The 20,217-nt window shown below is 41.6% G+C and overlaps 1 protein-coding gene across 1 annotated transcript in view; it reads right to left on the reverse strand.

Annotated features, from left to right (window-relative positions):
- SCN10A (sodium voltage-gated channel alpha subunit 10) overlaps positions 1-13,924 on the reverse strand; it is an 87,909-nt gene extending 73,985 nt beyond the window's left edge. Inside the window, exons 1-5 of the mRNA XM_072650705.1 lie at positions 13,640-13,924; positions 12,100-12,218; positions 10,639-10,719; positions 3,955-4,083; positions 1,340-1,431 (exon numbers count right to left, since the gene is read on the reverse strand). Of these exons, the coding sequence (XP_072506806.1) occupies positions 1,340-1,431; positions 3,955-4,083; positions 10,639-10,719; positions 12,100-12,218; positions 13,640-13,924 (706 nt within the window). The remainder of the gene's footprint in view (positions 1-1,339; positions 1,432-3,954; positions 4,084-10,638; positions 10,720-12,099; positions 12,219-13,639) is intronic.
- Between the last annotated feature and the right edge of the window lie 6,293 nt (positions 13,925-20,217).

A 20,217-nucleotide genomic window follows, 5' to 3' on the forward strand; every position in this document is an offset into this window, starting at 1 on the left:
ACTGTATTTCAATAAAATTGGCTTCCTTTGTAATCCACTGTATTTTATTTTGTGAATTTGAAAATATTATTCTGACTTTCAGAGGTGTCCCTGACACAAAAAAGTTAAGAATTCCTGAACTAGATGATCTGTAGGGTCCCCTGAAACTCACACCTTCTCTGGCCCTATGGAAAAGGCAATGGTGACCCATGATCCCAGAACCTAGAGAAGAGAGTGGGCAATTTCAAATCAAACTTTGGTCTCAGAGCTCTGCTTTATCTCTGGAATATTGAGGCTGTCTTCACCAGTGGGGGCTTTTCTGTGTCTGGACCCTGAGGCTCTTGAGTATCATAGATGAGATTGCCAAAGAAGCTATCACTTACTGTCATTTGGCCAACATAGCAGTCATGTTTCATTGGGAAGGTCACATTGGCACTTATGCCCTGGCCGAGACCCTGCATTGTTGGAAAACCCACACATTGGGTAGCTCAAGAGCCAAAGGCTCTTTATCTTGTGACCCATCTATAGGACCCCCAATCCAGGTAAATAGTCATGATAAAACTCAAGTGGGAGCAGGGTGAAGTACCTGTCATTCCCTGAGCAGTTGAGGTTGCTCTTATGGCTTACAGAGGATGAGCTTACAAATCATTGTTTTTATTCAAATACAAAAAACATATTTTAACCACTTGTGCAAAGACCATCAAGTAGGAAAGCATGAAGGCAGGAAGGGAAATTGTCCCAGGACCATTTCTACAGGAACTCCATTGATGACAATGGAAGAATAGGTTATAATAAGAATAGTGACAGATTCTGATGAGAAGAATAATGGTAGCCACAGCTGGTGTTAATACAGCGTGACCTGCATTGATGACCAGCTCCTCTTCCAGAATCCCACCTATGACTCACAACAACCTTGATAAATGAATATTGCAGGTAAAGAAACTGAGGTTCAGCATTGCTCAGGGGCTCACAGCTATTAAGTGTCAGAGTCGGTTCTCATCCTGCCTTCCTTACTCCAAGGTCAGGGCTTTATCCATTGTGGCCAACTCCAGGCCCAATAGAACAGTGCCCAACAGGCAAGCAGTCATCAGGAAGATGGTGCTGTCTAGCCCTAAATTCATGTTGACAATTTGGGCAGGTGGGCCTTGACACAGGGAAGGTGCACTGAAGCCACCCTGGGAAGAGTGAAGTCCCTGGATGAGGGCAGGCCTCATTGCATCTCTCTCCCCAGCCCCCAAGCAGCCCTTCACTGGTTCCCAGATGGTTCAGTGGTAGGAGGTGATCAAACGCCCAGGAAGTATGTTGTCCACTTCCTTTGGATACCTAGATGCTCACTTCACAAGCAATTCCATCTCCTTACCTGGGATCACTGAAACTGTTTTAAGAGCCCGGAATACTCTGAAAGTTCTTAGAGCTGAAACTCCACGGAGGTCTGTAACTTCAGCAATATACCTGCCAGATTACAGTAATCAATTGGTCAGTCATTAAACATTTATTAAATGGTTGGTATGTACCAGAAAAAGCAAAAAACATCAATCCCTACCCTCAAGGAGCTCATACAGGGGGGTGGGTAGGAGGAGGAGAGACAACATGCAAACAACTATATGTTGGAGATATGTACAGGACAGATGAATAGACAGAAGGTGGACTTCAAGAGGTATTGCTATCTGGAGGAGACTGAGAAAGGTCTTCTGCAGAAGGGGGTGCTTGAGCTTAACCTAGAAGGAAGTCAGGGATGTCAGGAGACCAAGGAGAGAAGGGAGAGCCTTTTAGACATGGGGGACAACAGCCAGCACCAAGGAGACTGGAGATAAAGTTTCAATGTGAGGACCAGAAGGTGGTCTAGAATGTTTCATATTGAAGAGTAAAGTATAAGAAGGTTGGAAATGTAGAAAGGGGCAGGGAAGGATTTTAAATGCCAAACAGAAGACTTCCTTTTTGATGCTGGAGGCAAGAGGAAGCCATTGGAATTTATTGAGAAAGGGGTGACATGGCTAGACCTGGGCTTTAGGAAGATTGCTTTGTAGTTGAGGGGAGGATGGACTGGAGTGGGAAGAGATTGGAGGCAGCAGGCCAATCAGAAGGCTCTTGCCATTGTCTAAGGGAGAGACAACAAGAGTAGACCATGACCATGTGATGGAGGATGAGATGTTGTGAAGGTAGAAATAGCAAGATTTGGCAATGAACTGGATTTGTGGAGTGTCAGAAAGCTGTCGAAAAGAACGTTTCAAAGAAAGGAAGGTGAATCTGATTTGCACTATCCCAGGGAGTGTCCATGCTGCCCTCTCTGCTCTCCAGACCTTTTGTCTTAACTTTTACCCATCACAGGAACCTCCTCCTTGTTCTCTTGCCACCATATCCCCCCTCCCCAGACCATCCCCTACACAACCATCAAATGGATAATCCTGAACAACAGATCTGACCCAACATTCGCTTCAGAGCCACAGAGGCTTCTGTGGCTCCTGACTGCCTCTAATTTCAACACAGATGTCTGTTTAGTTTTTGTCTTTATGTCCTGAGGAACAAAAAATGTACAGTGCCTGGCACAGAATCGGTGATTCATAAATGCTTGTTGAAATCAAATTTGATATAAGGAAGGATAAGGAAAAGGGAATAAGCATTAATTAAGCACCTACTATGTGCCAGTTGTGCTAACATTATCTCATATAGAAATATTGAAGGTGTTTAGTTCATTTAGTTAAATGAGTATGGATTAAGCCCCTGGAGACTCTTACTGCTAATCAACCCAGGTACCAATCAACATCCATTGCAATGCTAGGTGCTAGGGGATTCTCTTGACCCAAGAGTTTGGAGATCCTCTTGATCCATGCTTGGAAGACCAACCCTTTATGTGTTCTAGTTCCCAGCTTTGCCTCTATCCTCCAGTGGGGCCATGTAATCTCTCCCAGGTGAGCAAACTATCTCCCTGCCTCCTCATCTTGTATGGTTTCTGATGATACCCCAAGGATGGGAAAAGAAAAAAAGAATGTTGGATTTGTGTGTGCCAGGGGTCTGGATTCAAATCCTGGCTCTCCTATTCACTACCTGAGTAGCCTTGGGCCCTGGCCCTCACTTTCTTCATCTGTAAAAATGAAATGTCAAACTCTGAGCCCTTTGGGCCCCTTCTGGTTTTGTGTCTTTGATCTTATGATCCCTTCACAGGCTTTTGTTTTTGTGTTTAGATTAAGGCCACCAATGTGATTAAATTGGCAGGAGGGACACTCCTGGTACAAAATGTTCCTACATAACTTATTGTTTTAGGCAGTTGCCTGGGGCACAGAGGGTTTAAATAACTGGCCTAGGGTTACATAGCTAGTCCCTTCTTTACTCCTAGTCCCACACAAGATGTCACATTAACTCTTTATCACAAATCATTGTCCCAACACACCTTCTGTGTCCCACTCCTTCTCTTGGCCATGTCCTATGTTCAATTATTTTCGGTTGTGTCTGACTCCTTGTGACCTCATTTAGGGTTTTCTTGGCAAAGATGCTGAAAGAAATTGCCATTTCTTTCTCCAGTTCATCTTACAGATGAGGAAACTGAGGCAAACAGGGTTTAATGACTTGCCCACGGTCACATAGCTAGTAAGAGTCTGAGGACAGAGTTGAATTCAGATCTTCCTGACTTTGGGCCTACCTCTCTATGTCCCAAGTCATCTGGTTGCCGCTGGTCATGTCCAGGGGAGCCTTTAGAAAAAACTAAACCCTACTACAGTGAGCACACTAAAATGACTTGAGCCCAAGGAAGAGAGAAGGCCCAGTCACTTTGAAAATGAGAGTATCACTCACTCAAAAGACTATATTTAGTACGTGCTCTTGGCCAGGCACTTTGCTAAGTCTTGGGGCTACAATTACAAAAATGCAATAATCTTCATAAGGAGCTGACATTTTCTCCCCAAAGTTTTGGTCCTATAACATGAGTATACATGCGTTCACAGATGCACACACATACGTACATACTTGAGAATTACTTACGCCAGGGAAATCACACTAAAATCCAGCCAATTCCATGGATCTCGAAGGTAGGTGAATTCATTCAGACAAAATCCTCGGGCCACTATTTTTATTAAGGATTCAAATGTGTAAATACCTGTAAAGACATACCTACAGAGGCAGAGAAATGCAAGGGTATTAGTTACAACAGGGGAAGATCCTTGACGCTTTTCCATTTGGTAGAAAGTAACTGATCTGGTTTTTTCCTCTTTTTAAAAAATCTTTAGTTGTTAGGGATGAGTTGCTGGCAAAGCGGGGGGGGGATTTGAAAATGATTATTTTCTAAAAGCAAAAGATATCAATAAAAATAGGATCTTTAGAAAGTAAATTGGAAGGCAGAGCCAAGATGGCAGAGTAAACACTCAGCTGAGCTCTCCCAACATTCTACACACCTTTAAAATAATACCTCAAATCAAGTTCTGGAGTAGCAGAGTCAAAAAAAGGTCAGAGTGAAAGGGATGTACCACCAGTGGTGGCATTAGATGGTGGATAGAAGAAGTAGCAGCTTCAGGAGCTCTCAAGCTACAGACAGTAAAGGGATCTGGGAACTGATCAGAAAGAGGTTACAGAGGACCCCTGCACTGGATGCAGGACTATAAGTTGTTTGGCATTCTCTTGCATATACCCACTTCTGGGTCAAGTTCACAGGTGGAGAGGAACACTTTTGATCAAGAGGGAGCAGTGACTGTGAGAAACAGTATCACTTCCAGTCCCAAGGGAGCAGGGGCTCTTTCTGGGTAATGACCAGAGTAGAGATGAAGAAATCAGTGACCAGACCCCTTCTCAAATTCTACATCAGAATCACTGAAAACTTCCAAATCCACAGAACTAGCTCTGAAAATAGCAGTGCAGAAAAGTTCCCTATGTTGGGAACAGAGCTCAATTTTAACATAAATTCAAAGTCAAGAAAGTCTGGAAACAATAAATAAACAACAATAAAGGAACCTGACCATAAAAATCCACTGTGATAACAGGAAAGATCAAGACACAAATTCAGAAGAACATAATGAAATCAAAAAAGCTACAAGCAAAACCTCAAAAATGGGAATTGGACACAAGTCCAAGAAGAATTTCTGGAAGAGCTAAAAAAAAGTATTTTAAAAATCAAATAAGAATAATAGAGGAAAATAGTTAAAGAAATAAGAACAAGGAAAGAAAATCATGAAAAGACAACATCTTGGTAAAAGAGGCACAAAAAATACTAAAGAAAATAACACTTTATAAAAGCAGAATTGATCAAATGGAAAATGTACTGATGAAAATAACTCCTTAAAAATTGGAATTGGGTAAGTTGTCACTACTAATTCCATGAGATACCAAGAAACAATAAAATTAAGTTTAAAGAATGAACAAAAGGCCTCCCCTACCCCATGAGAAGGCATATCTTCTTGTATTGACTGATTATTCTCAGATGTCATAGCATAAGAATAGAGATCCAGTCTTAGAGATAGGGAGACCTAGATTCAAGACCTACCTTTGATACATAGTGGCTGTGTGAGTCTGGGCAAAGAGCTTTTCACTGTTCCCAAGCAATTCTCCACAACCATAAGTTGGAAAGTAGGTGCCAACCTACATTGGTAGAAGGAGTTTCCTCATCTGAGAGTTCTCTATACCAATGAAATTATAGGTCTAGTTCCTCCCTTTATTCTCACTTAATTGTTGCTAAACTCGGTTATTTTGAAGCTGTTGGGAAGAGTGTACATGTTAAATATTTGTGCTTGGGGCCAAAGCCTTTACTGCTCTATTTAGGTTATGGCTTTGATTTCTTTCCACATGGAAATATTCAGAGTAAGTAGGTAGAGATCATTACCAACTAGCAAGTCTGGTAAGTAAGTCTGCTAGGAAGGGGGGAAAGTGAGAGTAGGATAGAGACAGAGAGTGACTTCTTTGCCAGAAGAGAGATCACTTAAGAAACTCATTAGGAATATCAAGAGAGACTCCATCCTTGAAGCCTCCCTAGCTAGGCTGAGATAGCCAATGGGAGCTACAACTTCATTACCCCTTGGAGATGCTCTACGTGATCCTTGCAGCCCCAGTATGTGCTAAGGAGACTTCTATGTGTTCCTCCTGATCACTGACTATATCAACAGCAGGATGACTGCCTTTGGGCTAGTGGATGTTGAAATGTCATAAAAACTATCATTGAATTGTTTCCACGAATTTTATTGCAGTCGTTATCTGAAAAATCAAGAACTAGCTCTTAGAGCGGTAACGTGGTGTAGTGCTTAGCATCCTGGACCTGGAACCAGGAATCAAAATACTGCTTCAGATGCTCAGTGGCTATATAGCTTGACTTTTAAAGTCTCAGTTTTCCTCATCTGTTAAATAAGGGTAGTAATACTTATACTGCTTACCCCATATGGGGTGTTGAGAGAAAAACACTTTGCAAACCTCAACCTGCCAGAAATGGGAGCTATCATATTAATTTCCATGCCTAACCATACAAGCCCAATAAAATGTAAGTTCCTTTAGGGCAGACTACACACACACACACACACACACACACACACACACACACACACACACACACACATACGCACACACACATACACACACACACATTTTTTCCCCTTCATACTCTCATTACTTGGCATAGTGACTGTCACATAGTTGGTGCTTCTTTTGGTTTAGTCTGAGAGTTTGCTTAGATGTTAATTTTCTTACATTTCTATTTTAAGAGTTTCCAAAGGTATCAGATCCAAGATAGGGAAGAAAAGCCAGGAAGTTACCTAAGTTCCCCCCAGTTTCCCTCAAAACACTGTTAAATTAAGCCTCTAAATGAATTCTGGAGTGACAGAACCCACAAAAAGATGGGGTGAAACAAATTTCTAGATAACTTAGAAAGACTGCAGGAAAGGTCTATATCATTTGAGTAAAAGGGGAGCACAACCCAGCATAGGTGGTGTCTGGGCAAGTCAATGGGAGGTTCTTGGCTATAGCACAGACCAATGACCCACATATTCTTGACTAAGCAGGCCAATATCACAGCAGATCAGGTTTGAGACCTCCAGCTCCAAGGCAGAAGGCACACTTCTAGCCTTGGAATCCCTGGCACAACAAACTAGAGGATGAGACACCCCAGAATAGTGGGTAAGCCACTAGCCCCAGGAGCATGGGGACAGAAAGCTAGTGATCAGGCCCCTGGCTCCCAGCATAAGAAACTTGGGACAGTGTCCCCTGTAACACAGAAGCAGAGCTCAACTTTAAAAACCACAAAATAGACTGAAAAACGAGGAGGGGAAAGCCCTGACAATAGCAAGCTGCCATGGTGATAGAGCAGATCAAAACACAATCTCAGAAGAGGACAATAATGTCAAAATGTCTACATTTGAAGCCTCAAAGAGAATATAAATTGCTCTCAGCCCAAAAACGCCTCCTGGAAGTGCTCAAAAAGGATTTTAACAACCAAATAAGAGAGATAGAAGAAAATTGGGAAAAGAAATGAGAGTAATGCAAGACAATCATGAAAAAAGGAATCAACATCTTGGAAAAAGAAAATAACTCCTTAAAAAAGTAGAATTGGACAAATAGAAAGGGATAGAAAGCTAATGACCCTATGAGACATCAGTCAAAAAAATCAAAAGAATGAAAAAATAGAAGAAAATATAAAATACCTCATTGGAAAAACAACTGACCTGGAAAATAGATCCAGGAGAGATAATTTAAGAATTATTGGACTACCTGAAAGCCATGATAAAAAAAAGATCCTGGACATCATTTTTCAAGAAATTATCAAGGAAAACTGCCTTGATACCCTAGAATCAGAGGGTAAAATCATAATTGAAAAAATCTACCAATCATCTCCTTAAAGAGATCCCCAAATGAAAATTCCAAGGAATATTATAGCCAAATTCTGGACTTATCAGGTCAAGGAAAAAAATGCTACAAGCAGCCAGAAAGAATCAATTCTAATACCAAGGAGTCACAGTCAGTACTACACAAGACTTAGCAGCTTCCACATTAAAGGACCAAAAGGCTTGAAATATATGATATTCTAGAAGGCAAAAGAGCTTGGATTACAACCAAAAATCAACTACCCAGTAAAACTGAACATAATCTTTCAGGGGGAAAAATGGATAGCCAATGAAATATAGGATTTTCAAGCTTTCCTGCCGAAAAGACCAGCGCTGAAAGAAAACTCAGTTTTCAAATGCAAAAATTAAGAGAATCACAAAAGGTAAATAGGAAAGAAAAAAGCAGTTGTTATTCAATAAACTTAAACTTTCACATTCTTACATGAGAAGGTGATACCTGTAACTTAAGAATGGTGTCTCTTTTAGAGCAATTAGAAAGAGTATACAAAGACAGAGGGTGCAGGTATAAGTTGACTTTGATGGGATGATTAAAAAAATTTAAGGGTGAAAAGCATGATTGTACTGGGAGAAGAGGAAAGGAGAGGCAGAATGAGGCAAATTGTATCATGTGAAGAGGTACAAAAGACCTATTACAGTAGAGGGAAAGAATGTAGGGAGGTGAGCATTGTTTGAACCTTACTCTCATCAGATTTGACTCAAAAAAAGAATAACATGCACTCAGTTTGGTATAGGTAACTATCTTATCTTATAGGAAAATAGGAGGGGAAGAGGAAAAGAAAATCAGTGGGGGCTGATAGAAGGGATGCCAGATTGAGGGAGGTGATGATCAGAAGCAAAACACTGGTGAGGAGGGACAGGGTAGAAGGAGAGAGAAAGAGGGAAAAATATAAATAAATGGGAAAAATAGGGTGAAGGGAAATATACAATTAGTGATCACAACTATGAATGTGAATGGCATGAACTCTCCCATAAAACAAAAGCGTATAGCAGAAAGGGTTAAAAAACAGAACCTACAATACGGTTTTTATAAGAAACACATTTGAAACAGAGATACATGCAGGGTAAAGGTGAAAGGCTGGAGCAGAATATATTATGCTTAGGCTGAAGTAGAAAAAGCACAGGTAACAAACATGATCTCAGACAAAAACAAAGCTAAAATAGATTTAATTAAAAGAGACAAAGGAAGGAACCTACATCTTGGTAAAAGGTATCCTAGACAGTGAAGTACTATCAATATTGAGAACATCTGCACCAAATGATATAGCATCCAAATTTCTAAAGGAGAAGTCAAAAGAGTTGCAGGGGAAAACAGACAGTAAAACACTACTAGTCAGGGACCTCAACCTTCCTGTGTCAGAATTAGATAAATCTAACCACAAATAAGCAAGAAAGAAATTTAGTAGGTGAATACAATTTAGAAAAGTTAGATATGATAGACCTCTGGAGAAAATTGAATAGGGACAGAAAAGAATATACCCTTTTCTCAGTGGTACATGACACCTACACAAAAATTGCCAACATATTAAGGGATAAAAATCTCACAGTAAAATGCAGAAGGAAGTAATATTAAATACATCCTTTTCAGATCATGATATAATAAAAATTACATTTAATTAAGGACAGTGCAAGATTAAAAATTAATTGGAAACCAAATAATATAATGCTAAAGAAGGAGTGGGTCAAAGAGTTTCCAAGAAGCTTCTCACATTCCCTAACTCCTTTGATTGTCAGAGCAATCCTATGAGATAGGAAAAGCAAGGATCTATTTGTTTTTGGAGGGAGAAAGGTACTGTGACAGCATCGACTCTATATGGGGAGAAAAAGAAACTGCTCCTAGGAATCCTCTCCTTTACCAGTGAGTGAGAAAGGGAGGTGGGAAGATTTCCATCACACCAGTTAAACAACCTGAGAACTTGTCAGTCACTCTAAAACATATAGGTATCCATATGTATATACAGAGAGAGACATACATGTGTATATATGCAGCGGGTTTTATATGTATATATACATATAGCATGTGTATACGTTATACACACATGTACACATATAATTACACGTGACTATGAAGTTCTCTTCTAGATTAGTTCTAACAATGTTCAATGTTTGACTTTGGTCTTGTCCCACAGATGTTGGGGGTGTCAGAGAGACCTGTGATTTTCTAACAGAAAAGAAACATGTCAGGACTCGGTTCAGCTGTCCCCAGGCAAGCAAACATGGGTAGATTGAAAACTGTTAATATATTTAATTCTTGAAGTTTACAGGGAAGGAAACACGTGGACAAACATTTTATCATTTCTATATTCAATTTTCATGAGATAGTGTGTAATATTAATAATAGCTAATATTTATACAATACTTTAAGGTTTGCAAGGCACTTCATATAGAGTAACTCATTTGATCCTGGGTTGAGACCCCAAGAGTCAGGAAGACTTGGGTTCAAGTCTTGCCTTTGACATACACTGGCTGTGTTACCCTGAGCATGTTCCTAAGAGTAAAAACTACAATATGGGTACTACTATGCATTGGTAGAGTCCCCTCACTGGGAGTTCCTATACAGATGAACTCACAGGTCTATATCCCAACTCACCATCCAAAGATAATCATTACTTTCAAGAGACAACAGAGGCTAATAAAGGTTGTTTACGTGACCTCACTTTTCACGTAGTTAATGAGTTGAATGACTTGACCCCTGGTCTTCCAGAATCTCCATTTTTATTATTGACAAGAAACCTGCCAAGCCAAAGAACATCAAATAGAGAAGGAGGTGGGAAAATGGGAGCGGGGTGAGTGGTGGACAGGGAGATAAGAGGAAAACAAAAACTGCTCCTACCAAGGAGGGGAAATGACTTACTCAACAGCGGATGGAGTGTCATTCTGGGTCATGAACACACAGTTGACCATAATCGTCATCATGATAAGGAAACTGAACAGAGTGAGGAAGATGTGTTAAGGAGAAAGCATGACTGATCTAAGTGGCAGCACGGAAGCCCACTTCCTGAAGGTTCTTCTCCAATTCTGCTTGTCTATGATCCAATGGACAACTCCAACAGATCTGTGCTGGGAAGGAGGGAGGGCCTGGAAGCCCCTCCTCAGAGATGCCACCTGAGATCCCTTTCACTAGACCTTCCTCAGCATACCCACATGTCAAAGAGACAGGACTAGATTTCAGAATGCAGCTGCACTCACTCTTAGGAAACAGGCACTCAAAGGCAAATATGAGGGAAAGAGTTTCTTAAGACTATTTGACTGAGGTGGAGACGTATTTATCTTATTAATATTTAAAATAAAAAAGAATACCAACATTAATAATGATGTATATCTACACAGCACTTTCATTTTTTCAAAGAGATTTGAGAACTTGCTGCCACAAGAGCCGCATCACAGCACATTATTACCTCGATTTTATAGATGGAGACACTGAGGTTCAGAGCAATGAAATGACTTGGATCAATAAATACCAAGCAAATATATTCTTAAAGCACTAGTAGAAACCCACGAATTAAGGAACCAGGGAACAGTGAAATTTAAGATGAATTAATCCCCTTGGAACATCAAGTGACCATTTAGCTTTTGTATCTGGTCATACCCCCCCCCCAACTCCACCCCAAGTGGAATTTTTATCAGGACACTGGCCTCAAGCTGTTAGTGGGAAAGCCAGAGAAGTGGATGGGGGAAGAACTCACTCATTGTGCCTTTTGGCAGTTTCCTTTCTGAATAATTATTCTCGCAAACTAGGTGAGTGTCTGTTATTAAAAACAGGAACATGTTTTTGAAGGTTCAAAAGCAGTTAAGGAGTTCAGTGAATGGAGCACCGGGCCCAAAGTCAGGAGGACCTGAATTCAAATCCAGCTTCAGACACTAACTGTATGACCCTGGGCAAGTCAATTAGCCTCTGTCTGCCTCAGTTTCCTCATCTATAAAATGGGTATAATACTAGAACCTATCTCCTACAATGGTTTTGAGGATCAAATGAAATAATATTTGTAAAGCACTTAGCACAGTGCCCAGCACATAGTAGGTTCTTTATAAATGTTAGCTGTTATTATTCAGTGGACTGTTTTCATCGTGGGGTTGTTTAGACTGCACCTGTGATTTCATTAGCATGGGGAATTCCTGGTATGGCAACACCCTTTTCTGCAGATCAGCAGAGTCAGCATCTCTCCCTTTTTAATTCTTCTCTTTTAAAAAACATTGCAGGATTGCCTTGTTTCTGAGGCAATCTTAATGTTCCATTTCAAGAGGATGTATGTGGCACCAAGAACCAGACACACTTGACTTCCTTTAAAGGAAAAATATCCAGGAGAAAGGATATGAATGGACCGACACTTTGATGGCGGTTCTCCTGATGGGATGGAAAGGACTGAGTAGCCCCAAAGCCCGGGTTGCGCTGAACCGGTAGATGGTCCGCCCTTTGTTTAGGACTATAAATGTCTGTTAAAACAAAATACAAAATCAAACCTAAGTAACCAAGCAGACTTGAAAAACAAGAGAACTTATTTACCCATTGACCAATCCCAGTGCCAAAGGCAAGACTAGAGAATGCCCAGATCCTCCTGCCCAGGGGAGTTAGGTCCCTTCTGATGGTTAGCTAGAAAGGCACCCTGTCCCCACACTACTCTCAAAGGCCCCAGCAGTGGGCTATGAGCATTATCTATTTAAACCAGCAACCACTGAGGTCAAGGGTTTTGAGGTAAAGAGAAGCTGAGATAGACAGAAGGTCAGTCTTGGTGTTCAAAAAGAGACTCTAGACAAGTCACTTCCCAGGGTCCCAGGCAACTCTCTAAGACCAGGTGCCAATCTGCATTAGTGGATGCAGTCTCAATTGTGGGACACCCCCACTCTGATGAAATCATAGTCTAAACAATGTTAAAATCATGGGTCACAACAGCGAACAGGTTACAACAGAGCTTCTTGATACCCAGGCCTGGTTTCAGCACTGTCCTTTAGTTCAGTTATGAAAATAACAATGTGTAGGTACAGAGGACAACCAGGTGTCATGGTGTGAACCATGTCCTCAGAGCCATCCATGCCACCTTCTCTTCCTCTCTGGTCCCTCTAATCCTTTCCTGCTTCTCCCACCCTGTCTTAGCTCTCACCTCCTCCAACTGGCAGCGAGAACTCAGAGTCTGTCACCAGTATACAAGTCCTGTGCTTGATTCTTCAAGGATGCTCTAGGTAGACAGTGTCCCAGGAGATGGGAACCCTCTGCAATTGACTGACTCTGTTCTGCTTGGGGCCATCTTAATGAATGAAAGACAACAAGACAACTGCACAAAATTTTTGGTCCTGCCTCCTTAAAAAGGTAACTATGTTTATAGAGACATAGCATCTGAGTTCTTTCCTCCCATCTCCAGCCACAGGTCAACCATCCTACAAAGGTGGAAGAACAAAGCCAAGGAGGGAATGACAGGGTGAGTTATATGACACTGAAGGTCACCAACCCCAACCGTCTTCAGGTACAGGGTATAATCTCTTCTATGACATGAATCCTTGATTACTGAATTCAAATATTTGATGTTACAGGCCTGGGGGACTGTGGGCCAAAGCTCTAACCTGGCCATGTTCTGTTTCATTCCTGGGGGTTAGTTAGCAAAATGAGCCACTAGTATTCCCCATAAACAAAATAAAGAGTAGAAGGTACCCTGGACTGGCTTTGTGTGGCTTTTGAAGACTGAATGGTATGTCATCTCTATCACAAAAGTTTGAGTCACAGGAAAGGGGGTCAAAAGCTTTGTAATAGGGACCAAAGGGCCTATGGCCAGACCTTTGGGTCCCCCAGTCCAAGAGGCAGGCAGAATCAATACAAGCACAAAGCTGCCACATGAGTCAGGCTCTAGAGCCTGGGCTCTTACCCTGTGATTTCTGTAAAAGGGGTCCAGATCCTCCAGGGGCTCCCCCACCAATTCTGGGGGAAGTTCCCCATAGAACTTGGGCAGCTGGCTGCAGGCCTTTAGGTCCAGTTGGGGTCGGAGTTTCTCAGCTTTGACCTTTGATTCATCCTTCTCCTCTTCCTCATGTTCCTTCTTCACCTTGTTCTGGTGCTTCTCCTCCTCAATCAGCCTTTCAATGGCAGCCAGAGATTCAGGAGTAAAAGGTCGAAAGTTGTTTGTATCCAGAGAGCCAAAGGGGTTTTCCATCTTTTCATTCTTCAGGAAGAGTTTCTAACTCCTAGTAGATGGAACAGCTGAAAAAAGAATAGCAGTGATCACAACATCTGGAAACGAGAAGACAAGGGAACATCCACTTAGTCAGTGGTGGTGGGCCCTTGAACATCAACATGGCCAAAGCAGATCTCATTCTCCATCTTCCCCCCCCAGCACCATCCTTCTTCCAATGTCCCTGCTCCTACAAAGGGTGCCACCATCCTTCTGGCACACAGATCTGAAGCCTTGGAGTTTCCCTTACTCTCCTCATGGCTGGTCAACCAGTCAATCAACAGATATTAAGTAATTACTACCTGCCAAGTGTTGTGCTTGAGTGCTGGGGATACAAAGAAGAAACAACACAGACCTAGCTCTCAAGAATCTCACATTCTGGTAAAAATCATTTACCAAGTTTGCATTTCTTCTCTACAATATGTCTCACATTCAGTCCTTTCTCTATACCTACTTGACCACAGCCTGAATTCAGGCCCTTCTCACCTCCTGCCTGGACTATTGCAGTAGCCACCTAAGTGGTCTCCCTGACTCCAGACGCCCCCCAACTCCACCTCACCCCTCCCATGCTCTGCTCCAATCCATTCACCACTCAGCTGCCAAGGGAAATTTCTAAAACCATAGGTATGACCAAAGCATTTCAGGAACTCCTGATTTTGCCTAGGATAAAATGCAAAACTCTTTGTTTAGATTTGAAAACCTTTCACCATCTGGCTCCAACCTCTTCCCCAGGCTTATTTTTCATTAATCTCCTTCATAAACTCTGGATTTGACTTACCTATACCTCTGCATCTTGGAAGCCCTTGATCAGTTGTTTCAGTTATGTCCAACTCTTTGTGAATCCATTTGGGGTTTGGTTTTTTTTTGTTTTTGTTTTTTGGCACAGCTACTACTAGAGTGGTTTACCATTTCCTCCTCTAGCTCGTTTTCCAGATGAGGAGACTGAGGCAAACAGGGTGAAGTGACTTGCCTAGAGTCACACAGCTGGTAAGTGTCTGAGGTCAGATTTGAACTCAGGAAGGCTCATCTCCCTGACTCCAGGCTTGGTCTTCTATCCACTATGTTGTCACCTAGCTCCACCCTTGGAAGCCCTACCACTCTTCAAATGCCACGTCCTGCTTCAGGCCTTTCCTGATTTCCCCAGTTGTTAATTTTAGCCCCAGATGGGGATGGTGGATATAGCACCAAATTCAAAGTCAGGAAGAGCTAAATTCAAATCCAGATTCAGACACTCTCTTGAGACCTTGGACAAGTCACTTAACCTCTGCATGCTTTAGTTCCCTCTTTTGTAAAATCAGGATGATAACAGTACCTACCTTCCAGCATTGTTCTCAGGTTCAAATGAAATATTTGTAAAGCACTTCAAAAATCTTAAAATGTGTTATAAATACTAGCTATTTTTGTGATTATCAGCCCCCCACCCACAACTCCATCCTATGTACACATGCAGATTTTTATTTTTTTTGTATGGTTTTTTTTTCTTCTCTGTATACTTGTGGTTTCCCAAACTCTTCAGCCTCCCCAACTCCCTGGGACTAAAATGTGAATTCCTTGATGGCAGAAACTGCTTTGGCCTTTAGCTTCTAACATACTGCTTACTACATAGTAAGCACTTAATAAATGCTTACTGATTGGTAGACATATTGGTGCAGTGTATGCCGCATAATAGGCATTTAATAAATTGAATTGAGTCTAGTACAATTGAACAGAATTGATTGATTGATTCTGCAAGGATAGTTGAGGAGAAGGCTCCAGACTCAGTATCTCTCTTTGGTTAAGAATGGTCCAAAGATGATAAATGCAAATTGTATTTAATTAGTTTTGTACTAATGTTCTTGTGGAACTCTCCTTTACCCAAGTTAAACTGGTTCTTTGGGTTTGTCTCTGGGAAACTTCCTTCAGTCCAAAAGACCAGTTTTCTACTTTGGCCCAGGTCTTCCCTCCCTGTCAAAGACCTCACCCAGGTATGACTTAGCATACGGATTTTAGAGTTTTGTGACTGAAAAATTCATTCCTTGCCTCCAGTGGAGTGATTCATACTTGACTGGGTTGATCCTTGGATAGCAGGCAAATGGACTGTGAACAGACCACACTTGACACCTTCTAGCTTGGTAGCACACATCAAAACTTGCCTGCAATTGGCATGGCCACTGGGAGACCAAGGGCTCACTGTGAGTTATACCACAGTGAAGCCTTGAGCAGAGAGGGGCTCCTTAAGACCCATGATTCCCTCTCTTGCAGTGACAGCAGCCTATGTGTCCTTGGGGGAGACTCTGGCCATCACAGAGAAGCTTCGAGTGCCAGAAGGCTCCGTGGTTGACTTACTGAATATTTAAACTATAGCCATCATCAGTCATCCGACAAATCTTTTTAAAGCGTTTGCCATCTTTCCTGGCACTGTGCTGGCTGCAGCTTTTAGCAGAGAGCCTGTCTGTGGTAGTCAACCACTTCAACAAACATCCTGGGTAATAATTATCCTAGATCCTAAAGGCATAGACTGTCCAGGGGCATAAGGACCCCAGCAGGAATCCTTAACTTTTTTGTCTCATTGGCCCCTTGGGCAGTCTAGGGGAGCCTCTGTATTGATCCCCTTTTAGAATCATCATTTTAAATCAATGAAGAAAATGCCAAGTTTTAGTTAGAGGTTAGTGAGGGGGGAAGATGTCATTTTCTTTTCCCATCCTGGACTCCTGGAAATTCAGGTTAAGAGTTATTGTTCGAGTCCTATTAATATCTGGAAAGAGTTCCATCTGTAGTGTAACTGCCAAAGGGTCACCCATTCATTCTTTGCTTGCAAGTCTCCATGGGAGGAAGGTGATGTCTCCTGCTACACATTGAGATGACCAGTATGCTTTTCCCTCAAACTCTTGGGTCTTTTGGGGGGTAGCTATTGGCTAGGGACCCTTAAAGCTCTTTATAAATGTGAATTATCATCCAAACATTGTTACAGTCAGACTCGACCCCTTCCCCTGGTTGGGAAAGGAAGACAGAGAGGCAGAAATAGCTAGAACGACCAATAATTCCATAGATAGAATAATACCAAGGTCATTTAGACAATTCTCATGTTTTGTCCCTATTGAAAGACAACATGGGAGAGTGACAGGGCCCTGGACTTGGAGTCAGGAAGACTTGGGTTCAAATCCTGCCTCAGGCACTTACCGTGTGACCCTGGGCAAGTCACTTAAGAAATCATATAGCTGTGCCTCAATTTCCCTACATTTAAAATAAGGGAGTAAGATGTGATGGTCTCAGATCTCTTCAGCTCTGAATCTATGATCCAGCCTACTTTGATTAGCTTCTCTGAATGTCTGTTTATCCTGGAATGGTACTTTTGTAAAGGGCCACAGCTCTCTGTCTATTGAGTATACAACGTGATAACTCCTACATCCATAGGCCATCCTGTAGCTAGAAGCCTAGAACGTCTTTCCCTCCCAGCTTGATGAATTGTTGGCATTCTTTACAGTTAATACAAATTCTTCCTCTTCCAGGAAGATTTCTTTATTTCCACACACACACACTCCCTTGTCCCACCTTTCCCTCGTGGATCTCACATAGCATTTTCCTCATGTTTTTTTTTTTTTATGTACTCATCAAGTACTATAATGCTTATTAATATATATGCTCTTAAGGGGTACCCTAAAGCCAACCTAAAATGGTTTGGAAGAGCCAATTGTTAAATTTTCAGTGTGAGCATTTATAGCTCAGAAAATGGCAAACACAATAAATCAGGGTTTGACTTATTGTTTCTTAATTGGTTAGACTTAAGAAAATGATAATAACGCAGATTACAGTGTGTTCTGTGTATATTTTGAGGGGAGAGTTGATTGTTGAACATTTCCCAGTACACCACTGATCCTCTCCCTTACCTCACCTTCACCTTAATAAGTATAAACTTCCTGAGGACAGGACTATGGGGGGCAACTTGATGAAGTAGAAATGGCACTTGATCGGGGATCAGAAGACCAGCACTCAACTCAGTTTTCTACCTCTTAACTGTAGGACTTTGGACAGAGCACTCGACTTCTGAATCTTAGTTTCTTCTTCACTACAAGGATGGAACCGAACTCAATGACCTCTAAGGTCCCTTTCAATTCTAAACTCCTATAATCTCATGGCCTAATCTGTGTTAGCTCCTCCAGTTCCCAGCACAGTACTCTACAAACAGCAGGAGCTTAATCAACATTGGTTGAATTTAAATTATTAAGCTTTGCCACTCATTGATGGCTTTAAACTTTCATTTTCTTTGAATGGAAAATAGCACATTTTGCTGAACAGAGTTCTGGTAATAATGCCTTGGCAGGCCCAGGTTTTTTTCTCCCAAGATACTAAGAAGAGAACATTACAGATGTTCAATTGGTTGACCCCAATCTATAGCAGAAATGGCACAGGAATAAAGAGTCAAGAGATGAGCTCAACTCCTCCCAATGCTTCGTTGCTGTGCAACTTTGGACCAATCACAAAACTTTTCCATGGCTCAGTTTTCCCATGTGCAAAATGGGGACAATAATGTATTCACTACCTCCAGCTTCCAAGGTTGCAAAGGAAAAGTGTACTATAGAGGAACACACACACACACACATACACACACACACACACACACATATATATGAGTGTGTGTATGTACATACATATAGTGTGTATACACACATGTGTGTGCAATATAGGAGTATAAATAGTATATATAATCCCATTTATTATCAAGAAATTGGAGCATCCTAAAAATATTTACTCATTTTGGATGACTTCTTAGGAAAGGGAGTAATCTTGTTAGCCTGAGATAGGTGGGATACGTGAGAAGTATGCTGGACTTGGAATCTAGAACAACTGGGTTCTCATTCTGAACCTGGCTCTTCTTATAAAACAGGGGATATGAGCCCTTGTCAAGTCTTCCTCCTAGGGATGCTATCAGGCTTCAATGAGAGGGTGCACGTGTCTTGCGTCCCTAAGATGTTAAGCAAATACAAAATCCTCTGCTTGGCACACAGAGTCCTTCATGACCTGCCCCTCCTCCCTTTCCAGTCTTCTCATACCTTCCCATATACTCTTTGATCCAGTGACACGGGCCTGCTAGTCATTCCATAAATCATGCCCTCCATCTCTTGGCTCTGGGCATTTTCTCTGGCGTCCCCCACTTCATGCCTGAAACACTCTCCTTCCTCACTCTGACTCCCGACCTCCCTGGCTTCTTTCAAGACCCAACTAAAGTCCCACCTCTTATAGGAAGTCTCTCCTACCCTCTTAATTCCAGGGCTTCCCGCTTTCTAATTATTTCCCTTTTATCTTCTGTATTGCTTGCTTTGTATATAGCTGGAATGATGGATTACTCCATAGGTAGAAAGATACCAAAGTTATTTTGGACAGTTTCTGTGTTTGTCCTTGGAAGGGAATTTGGCAGAGTGGATTTGTTTGAATGTTGTCTTCTCCTTTAGATTGGATGCTCTTTGAGGCCAGGGACTGTCTTTTGCCTCTTTTTGTAACCCTAGCACTAAGCACAGTGCCTGGTACATAGTGCACTTAATAATATTTGTTGAATTGAATTGATTTGAATCAAGAGCAGAAACTTTAGCAGAACTTTGGGTTTTCCCTAATGCCTTGCACAGGACTCCATCCATATTGGATGCCTGAGAGGATTTGACTTGCTGATGGTCCTTTGTAAACTGTAAAGGGCTTGTAAAAATGTACATTATTCTTTTTTAATGTGCATTATTCTTTTAAAAAAGTAAATTATTTTTGAAATGTAAATTATTCTGAGGGAATCTGGAGAAATCAATCTGGGTTCAATGCTAGGCAGACTCAGAACTCATTCAAAGACCAGCCTAAAAGCATAGAGATCAATAGACCGATGTAAACACAGAAGGATTACACTGGTGCCTCTGCCCTTGGCCTTGTGCTGGTCAACGTTTCAATCACTGACTTGGATGAAGGCATAGGTCTTGTGTTTATCTAATTTGAAGATTACAGGTGTGATGGGGAGTTAATGTGTTGGCTGATACAAACAAGTCCACAGAGATTTCAACAGGCCAGAACAGACCATAGACTTGAATAAACTGAAATATTATAAGTATACATATAGTTTTCCACTTAAGTTCAAAACATCAACTGCAAAAGGAAAAGATGGTTAGACGTTTTATGTCTAACTGAGTCAATGAGGAGGTGTAATGGATAGAGCATTGGACCTGGAGACAGGAAGGCTTGAGTTCAAATTTAGACCCAGACACATATTAGCTGTGTGACCCTGGGCAAGTCACTTAACCTCTATCTGCCTCAGTTTCCTC

This window comes from Notamacropus eugenii, chromosome 3 (genome assembly GCF_028372415.1).
Source record: "Notamacropus eugenii isolate mMacEug1 chromosome 3, mMacEug1.pri_v2, whole genome shotgun sequence".
In the NCBI taxonomy this organism is placed as follows: Eukaryota; Metazoa; Chordata; class Mammalia; order Diprotodontia; family Macropodidae; genus Notamacropus; species Notamacropus eugenii.